The sequence below is a fragment of the Arachis duranensis genome, chromosome 2 (genome assembly GCF_000817695.3).
Source record: "Arachis duranensis cultivar V14167 chromosome 2, aradu.V14167.gnm2.J7QH, whole genome shotgun sequence".
Taxonomy (NCBI): Eukaryota; Viridiplantae; Streptophyta; class Magnoliopsida; order Fabales; family Fabaceae; genus Arachis; species Arachis duranensis.
The window spans coordinates 7,031,341-7,040,739 of record NC_029773.3 but is presented as its reverse complement, the minus strand read 5'-3'; the positions used below and the strand labels follow the sequence as shown (position 1 = coordinate 7,040,739).

General features: G+C 37.6%; 1 protein-coding gene across 2 annotated transcripts; it reads left to right on the top strand.

Moving 5' to 3' along the window:
* Window positions 1–249: 249 nt before the first annotated feature.
* LOC107473168 (malate dehydrogenase, cytoplasmic) lies at window positions 250–2,651 on the top strand. Of its 2 annotated transcripts, none has more exons than XM_016092715.3 (4): window positions 250–382; window positions 1,067–1,542; window positions 1,842–2,214; window positions 2,307–2,651. In XM_016092715.3, exons 1-4 carry the CDS (start codon window positions 343–345, stop codon window positions 2,399–2,401), a joined length of 984 nt encoding a protein of 327 aa, XP_015948201.1. In that variant the 5' UTR covers window positions 250–342; the 3' UTR covers window positions 2,402–2,651. The 2 variants fall into 2 exon arrangements, with proteins under 2 accessions (XP_015948201.1, XP_015948200.2); XM_016092714.3 differs by lacking the exon at window positions 250–382 and adding an exon at window positions 647–863.
* The last annotated feature ends 6,748 nt before the right edge of the window (window positions 2,652–9,399 follow it).

The window sequence follows — 9,399 nt, the reverse complement described above, 5'->3', positions numbered from 1 at the left end:
TACCTAACATTTTCTTAAAAATAGTGTGTAGTGTTAGCGAATGTAGGAGTTAACTCCGAACTAAAAGCATTGCGAATCGAATATAAGATCACGTGGAAGGAAATCATGAGACTTTTTCTTTGGTATTGTTGGTTGGTGACACTTTCCAGCAACCGTCTTAGTAGTGCTGTATAATCAATACCCGCAATTACCGTCATTCATTCTTATTCTTAATCCCTCCTATCTCTCCGTCATTTTTACTTGTTTACGTACCCAAATTATTTTTCTCATATTCATATTACATCACGCACTAGGCACTAACACTAGTGAGTGAGCTTCCTCATAACAAGTATCTTCGTTGCAATGGTGGATCCACTTAGAGTTCTCGTCACTGGCGCCGCTGGTAATTCATTTTAATTTGCTTCTTCACTTCGTACCAAAATACATACTAATTTAATTGTAGTATAGTTTATTGTATATAATGTTTAATTATTCGTTCCTTTTCGTCTAAGGCGACTGATTCTCTTTCCCCGCATGCATTCCGTGAGGAAATAGTTTTGGTATATGATGATTTCCTTGGTGAACAAGTATGCACTTCATTGATTCTTTTGAAATTGATCTTATATATATCGATGAAGTAGATTGTTTAATTTGTGTTGGTCGTGTGAATAACTTGACCATGGAAATTCCTCTTTGGGAGATTGTGAATGTGGACCAAACACTCGTCCAAAACAAGATATGGGAGATTATCAACAACACAATCGCTCAAAAAATTCTTCTTGTTTTGATTTGTGTTTCTTTGTTTTGGAAGATGATTCGATACATGTGTGGTCTTCTCCATCAAGAGAAGGAACCCGTTACAGTATTGGTCACGGGTGCTGCAGGCATGACATGATTTAATTCATTACTTAAAAAGGCTATGTAATGGAAAAAATTCACTTATTAAATTAGTCATTGTATATTTGTTAATAAATAAATTAAACATGTTAGCTAAAAGTTGTTGACTTATTGAATTTTTGTTATGTATTACATTTGAGTTATAAAATGATTAACCATATATGTATGTATGAATTGAATGAAAAAATAGGGCAAATAGGGTATGCACTGGTAGCAATGATAGCAAGAGGGGCAATGCTAGGGCCAAATCAGCCGGTGATTCTTCACATGCTTGACATTGAGCCAGCAGCGGAGGCATTGAAAGGAGTGAAGATGGAGCTGATGGACGCGGCGCTGCCGCTTCTAAGAGGGATTGTGGCTTCCACCGACGTGGCAGAGGCATGCAAGGGGGTCAACATTGCGGTCATGCTTGGTGGTTTCCCGAGAAAAGAAGGGATGGAAAGAAAAGACGTCATGTCCAAGAATGTGTCCATATACAAGGCGCAGGCGTCCGCGCTTGAGAAGCACGCCGCCGCCGATTGCAAGGTGCTGGTGGTGGCCAATCCGGCCAACACCAACGCTCTCATACTCAAGGAGTTTGCTCCGTCCATTCCTGACAAGAACATCACTTGCCTTACTAGGCTCGACCATAATAGAGCCCTCGCTCAGATCTCTGAGAGGACGAAGGTTTGCCTTCGTGTGACCTGTTACTTAAGAATAGTTAGATAATTTAAAATATTTAATTAAATTATTATTTAATTACTTTTAATTATGAATTTTACTTAGATGTAAATGTTTATTTTAGGTAAAAACTCAAGTGCAGTTGACTTTACGTGAAATTGATATCTAAGAGCCGTTAGATAATTTGACTAACGACTCTCAAGTATCAATTCCACCTGAAGTGGATTTCACCTGAATTTTCACCCTTATTTTATTAGGATTAGTTATATTAATCATATGAAAATTTTGATAAAATAACTTTTCAGGTTCATATCACGGATGTCAAGAATGTTATCATTTGGGGCAACCATTCCTCCACCCAGTATCCGGATGTGAACCATGCCACCGTTCAGGAGAAGCCTGTGAGGGAAGTTGTCGGCGACGATGAATGGCTCAACAACGACTTCATTGCCACCGTTCAGCAGCGAGGGGCTGCCATCATCAAAGCTAGGAAGCTCTCTAGTGCACTCTCCGCAGCAAGCTCTGCTTGTGATCATATACGTGACTGGGTTCTTGGTACTCCCAAGGGATCCTGGGTTTCAATGGGAGTATATTCCGATGGCTCATACGATATTCAACCTGGTCTAATTTACTCTTTTCCGGTTACATGTGAGAAAGGAGAATGGAGCATCGTACAGGGTAGGCACATTATTATTATTATTATTATCATATTCATATTCATATTCATATTCATCATGCTCCTTTTCTTTGACACATTGGCAATAATTCAGGGCTAGAGATCGATGCATTCTCAAGGGAAAAGATGGATAAAACTGCCCAAGAGCTCATTGAAGAGAAAGAATTGGCTAAGTCATGTCTCCACTGATGACGTTTCATCGTAGAAGAATATAATAACTCATCAGTTTTATTAGTACACTTTGATATTGGTGTTTGAGTGGTTATCTTATCAGTGAAAACTCGTGTGTGCGTGTGTTCATGTGAAATTAACAGATGAAAACAATTGCAAGTGAATTCTACCTATTTTATTATTCTATCTTTTGGTACCTTCACTTGTTTCGCTCTCTGATGAGTTGATGTTTTATGTTTATTAATTTAGAAAAAAATGGTTCGTTTCATTTTCTTTTTCTGCACTTGCATGCTTTCCAAAATACAAATTATTATTATTATTATTATTATTATTTAAGTTGTTAGTCGCTTAACCGTTGCTACGAGTTTTTCTAATTGAATAATTGATGTCTTTCAATTTAATCATAATGTGCTAATAATTAAGAGATCTATCTCAGAGAAGACAATTTGAAGTAAAGAGATCGAGCATAATTAAAACTGAATTGATGTGTATTATTCTGTAAGACTTGAGTTTATACAGGTGAGTTATATATAATGAAAAATACTATTTGTACATCAAATCAGTCATCAATGTATTTGTGTATAAATACATGTGTAGTTTAATTTATTTTTAATATATATTTATACTCTAACATATATTTTATATTGGTAGCTGACTTTAGTGTACACGTAACATAATCCATATATAATATATACAGAGTTTAATACACAAACTATCACTTAACTAAACTAACTATATTCAACAAAAGGATTTAGTTATGTATCCTAGCTACATGTTAAAATCACTATTAATAAAAAAATTTAAATATCTTATTTTAATAGATATATAATAATTGCTTTGAAAATCAAAGTTGTACTATTTTTTATAATAAATTTTTAATTAATAATTTTAATATTTATTCTAAAATCACATATTAGTTAAATTCTTAATAAAAATATATTTATATACTAAAATTAGTTATTCAACTCATAACAAATTTCCTAAAAAAATCAGTGTTTATATAAATCGGGTAAAGTTTGGTAAGTTTTGAGCCCATCTTAATATTTTACCCACTCTATTTTTAACATTCATATCCGATCTAATAAAAAATAAAAAAGCTAAACCAGATGGATCTGATACAATAGGTCGACCAAGTTCCAAAGCTACAAGAGATAGTAATAAGTTCAACAATATAATAATGCAATAATGACAAAAAATAAATAAATAAAATAATGCAATAAGGACAAAAGGAAAAAAAACAATAATGCATTAGAAATTAAAATTTATGAAACAAGAATACTTGCAAAGAAATATATTTTCTGTATCTTTTCATAATTGATTTTATAAAATATTATTTTATATGGGTAAAACTCACATACAGTTAATTTCATGTGAAGTTGATAGTTCAAAACATTATATGATAATTTAGTCAAATTTGTTAAATTATTTAACGACTCTCAATTATCAAGTTTACATGAAATTAACTGCATCTACTTTTATATTAGAGTAGTGGACAAATAGGTATCTGATCTTTGTTTCTGTAGACATTTTCGTCTCTGACCATTGAAAAATATTTTTAAGTCCCCGACGTCCTTAAAAGTTGGACGGATCAGTCCCTCCGTCCAAATGCCTCCGCTAGACCCAACAGAAAAGTCTAACGTGGCTCCCGTAATGCTTGTCACGCGTATGCGTCACCTGACAGACTTCCCTCTTACGCGTACGCGTGACACACATGTACGCGTCGCCATGAATTCAGCAAATCCTCATTTTTTTATGAATTCTCCAATTTGCATACTTTTTTTCCCATTTTTTTCAAGTCATTCTTACCTTCAAAATTTTAAATCACTCAAACAAACATATCAAAGCATTAAATGGAAGAAAAGTAAATTAAATTTAGTCTTAACTTCATTACAACCCTTGAAAAAACATCTTAATATGTGTATCCATGCATTGAATATATGTTGATTAGTAGAAGAAGAGAAAGCCTTAAAAAGCAAGATTAGTAGAGAATTGAGAGAATCGTCCCTCAAACACTAGAGAGATTAGAGTGCAAACACTTCCGGTGAGGATACGATGTTCAATCCGTTGTTCCTTGCTTTCACGAGTTTTCTTCTTGCAAGTATATTTATACTTCATTTTGAGATTCGAATTAGTAGAATTCATAAATCATCATACTATTTTAGCTCTACTTGTTCATATATGTTCTTGGAGATTGAATTTGGTGGATTTTATCAAATTTTTTCACGTTTATTCACTAAAATAGGATGATTTTGTGAATTTCTCCTAAGTGTGCTTAATGATTGAAAATATGCTTTCTAGGCTATTAAATTGCTAAATTTAATTTACTTTTCTCTCATTCGATACCTTGATATCTTTGTTTGAGTGATTTAAAGTTTTGAAGGCAAGAATGACTTGAAAAAAATGGAAAAAAAAAACATGCAAAGTGGATAATTCATGGAGAAATGAGGATTTGTTGAATTCATGGCGACGCGTACGCGTGAGAGGGAAGTCTGCCAGGCGACACATATGCGTGACCCACGCGTACGCGTGACAAGCATTACGGGAGCTACGTCAGAATTTTCTGTTGGGTCTGACGGAGGCATTTGGACGGAGGGACTGATCCGTCCAACTTTTAAGGACGTCAGGAACTTTAAAATATTGTTCAATGGTTAGAGACAAAAATGTCTGCGAGAAAAAAGGTCAGGGACCTATTTATCTTTTACTCTTTATATTATATGAAATTTATTTGTATGTATTTTTTGTCATACTTAAATTTTGTAGGATTTTTTTAATTTAAATAAATTAAATAAATGTTTTATTTACCGAAATAAATAATTATAAAAAATATTACATAAATACGTCCTCCAGACTTATCTCATTTACAGTGTAAACGAGATAAGCTTGCACGTATTTCGTTTACATTGTAAACGAGATAAGATTAGTGCACGTGACACATGTATATCTCGTTTACAGTGCAAGCGAGATATGTGCAAGCTTATTTCGTTTACACTATAAACAAGATAAGGCTAGAGGATGCCTATATATAGATATCGTTTACAGCGAGGTTATGGCCCCAGTTTGAACCTTTAGACCACTTTTTCCTCTCTTTTACTCATTTCTAACTATATTATTGAGTAAGACGAAGATGGCGTGCACAGATGCACATGATCGGGACATCAACAAGCTGAACGCGACATAACACTATGCTGGGGCAGCTGACTTTGCGGTTAGTTTTATTATCTTGAATTTTATGTAATCCTATATATATATATAGCCATGATTAGGGTACTTGCCAAGAACTAGAATACAATTTGTATCATTAGGAATAGGTGACTGATAGTAATTGATAATTCTAGAAATGTAGTTATCATTTTTTGGTAATTTAGTTGTTAAGTACATAATTATTAATTTAGAGTTTAAATGCTGGAGTAGATGTTTTTCAACCGTTGTTAGTTCATTGGTCACACATTTATTAATTTAGTTACTAAATATCCAAGTTTGATAATTAGATTATTAAAAAAAGTCAAAGTTTGATAGTTAGATTATTAATTATTTTACTGAATATTTTAATTTCACGTACGTGTTGAAAAAATTTGTATTAGTTAAGTAAGTGTATATTAACAGAAAATATCGTGTCGACATAAAATCAGTTAGTATATACATGTAAAATTCTATTAAGCAAATGTATAGAATAGTAAAAAAGTTTGATATGTTGATGGACCTATAAAAAATTTTAATTTTTAATCATTTGAAATATTTATTTTTGTCAGAGGCCTCGCCTACTCTTGCCCCGGCGAGTGAGCCACACGCTTCCACCACCCAACGCCATCCTCCCGTATCTGAGGGAGGCTGGATTCGGTGACAAGGTGCCTCTCAGGGATTTTATTTTCGACAACTCTTTGATCACGGCATTTGTAGAGCGATGACATCCGGAGACCCACACGTTCCATCTACCGTGGAGTGAGGCCACTATCACCTTGCAGGACGTGGCGTATCACTTGGGATTACGCGCACATGGAGAGCCAATTGGGGGGTGCTTCCATGACTTCTACAGGTGGCATGGCATGGAGACGTGGGAGTTGGTGGAGCGATTGCTCGGTGCTAGACCTCCAGTGGTTTCATAGTAGGGGACGTAGAGGAAGGAGTCGTTCTCGCTAAAGCTTACATAGTTGTGTGACCATGTCTGCTAGATGCCACAGATGGACAACCCGGAGACACTCCGACAGTATGCGTGGTGTTATATCTTGTTACTGTCTGAGAGTATCTGATGACGAACAAGTCGAACAACTTTGTCCATCTACGGTGGCTACAACTACTTCAGGACTTTCAGCGGTGCCGTGGATTGTCTTGGGGCTCGGCGGTGCTTGCATGGACATACCACTCACTGTGCTTTGCATCACACCGAGTCATGACAGACATTGTCGACTGCACTCTGTTGTTGATGTCCTGGATATACCAGAGATTTTCGTAGTGGTGTCCACCTGACCGACATCTTTCATGTATCCTATGGTTGCGAGGTAACACTTGTTTAAGGTCTTGCTTATGGTTTGAATTTGTCACTCGTTATGACATTCCGTAACACGAACTTGTGTTATTATTGTAAATGGTGTCAGGTTAATAGGGTTGATGCAGCAAAGCAGAGACCAGGATGAGGCGAGGGTTCTCCGATGGCGTCTAGCGATAGATCAGTTACGTTGGGATGAGGTTAGCACTACGATTGAAAACCTAATTTTTAATTTAATAATTTATATAGGATTTGTTGTTTAAATAAATTAAATAAAGTATGTACTTATTGAATTTTGTGGTTTGAAACATTATTTACCTTTTGGGATATCAAATATTTATTTATTCCATAATTGTTGTTTCAGTTTTTCTGGACGCCGTACGATGATCCTGCTCTGTAGGCTCTGTGCCTGCCGTGGTTTGTCAAGGAGGTAGAGTGGAGGACATAGATGTTAGTCATCTCCCTCGTCTTCTTCAACATCGTCGAGTTTCACCAGGTTGATCGGATGAAGCGCCAGTTCAATAGAGAGTAGCCGGTGCCTGGCGCCCTGGTCAACGTCGACAGGTTTCTGACATCCACAAGACAGGGCGAGGATGTGTGGAGGCATGACAGACTTGATGTATGGTATGCCAGCTGGACGACACGTTTTACAGAGGGCCACAGGATCTCCATTCAGCCATGCTTTGACTACAGGCCGACCCAAGAGTATTGGAATTGGTGGCGAGGCACTTGTCGACTTAGGCACCTAATAAGCCAGAACGTACTCGATGATTCGAGACTAGCCGATTTACCTGCTGACATCCAGCCTACTGCCAGCTTGCCAAGGAACGTTCTCCACCTTCCCTGAGACGTCCTTGATCGGCGTAGGTGCGCAAAGGAGGTCAGGGAGGACACCTAGTGGCCTGCTAGGCGGGAGAGGGGGTGCCAGAGAGTGCACATCAAGCGCATGGGTTAGGAGGGAGAGGGTCTGGCCTCACCAGGAGCGATTGGATATGGAGTCGGACGAGGAGGCGGAGTTCGACAAACATAAGGATCATGGAGACATCCGAGCAGGCAGTGATGATTCACCCCACTGCCACCACTTCCACCTTCTCCACCTCCCGCACCACGTGATCCATCTGATTCTGGAGGTTAGCAGCATCGGGCCGTCTGCTACACCTCACCACCTGGATGGCATGATGCCGGGCCATCCAGCAGCTATTAGTGGGAGGGCAACATGGAGAAGACAGGACAGCAATGTACATGGTACTTTAATCGGTTCGATTCGACCACTTGGTACTCAAAACTTTTGCGAATACTATAGTTCTTCCCACTCTGCATTACTGCATCTCAGCATTTGAATCTGTGGCTGATCTAAAACTCTACCCCACCGTTTAGATTGTAATTGTCTTCTCCAGTGTTAGAAAATGGAGATTTCTCATGCATGGCGTCCAGATCCAAAATATAGCGCACCGTTGTCTCGACTAGCGTCTCCAGTACAAACTCGTCCTTATCATCATCTTCAGACGAATCACTATCGTTGCTATCCACAACGTATTGGAGTCTTTCTCACCTACCTCAATGTCTTTCACTGGACTGGCAACATGAATCGGTGGTGGTGTGCGAGGTGGGTCAATCCTGCACAAATGTCGAGTGTACAGAATCACCACCACCAACATCACCAACCTCGGCAAAAAGCTCCATCACTTGTTCCGCTATGATTCTCCCATAGATGTCAAACATGAGTTGCACATGCTTGTCGCCCTGGAGCCGAAACATTCGAAAATGAAAAACTCCTTTACCCAACGGTGCTAGCAACCTATACCCCACCATTCCGATCTCTCTTCTCCCTGTGCCACCAAGGTTGCTCAATATCAAACTCTTCAACTCAGACAACGAACTTACGTGCCGATTGCGCAATAGTAATGGATTCTCACACTCAAATATCACCTCATTGTCGCTATTTCTCATACGACAATTGGGGTACACACAGACAACTACATATCCGTTACTACTGGACATTTTTGCTTGCTTTTTGGAAGATAAACAGGGAAAAAGAAGATATAAAATGTATGTGCAGAATGCCAAGGGTTGCACATCTTTTTATAGCAGTTGGAAATTCGTCTTACTGTATCTCATTTACACTGTAAACGCATTAATTTAACACATATCTCGTTTATAGTGTAAACAAGATAAGCTTGCACGTATCTCGTTTACACTATAAACTAGATATATACGTGTCACGTGTACTAGCCTTGACTCGTTTACAGTGTAAAGGAGATACATGCAAGATTATCTCATTTACACTGTAAATGGAATATGGTTGGGAACGTATTTCTGTAATAATTTCTGTAAAAAGTCCAAATTTTGTATGATATAAAATTACATTTTATAAGATGAATTGAGGAAAAAATTAAAAGAATTTGCAAAAATGTGAAAAAGAATATATTTGGGTGGTAGTTAAGTGGGCCTGTTATGCCAAGAGCGGAGCCCATGGTTAATACATGAGCGGGTTTATTACCGGATAGGCGGATAGCCGGATACGACTCCGATC

What these genes read in the sequence shown, in the direction of transcription:
- LOC107473168 (XM_016092714.3), top strand. Translation starts at nt 659, where the DNA reads ATGGAAATTCCTCTTTGGGAGATTGTGAATGTGGACCAAACACTCGTC. An exon ending in AGATCTCTGAGAGGACGAAG is followed by an intron (nt 1,543 to 1,841) that starts GTTTGCCTTCGT and finishes ATAACTTTTCAG; the next exon opens with GTTCATATCACGGATGTCAA. An exon ending in AGAATGGAGCATCGTACAGG is followed by an intron (nt 2,215 to 2,306) that starts GTAGGCACATTA and finishes GCAATAATTCAG; the next exon opens with GGCTAGAGATCGATGCATTC.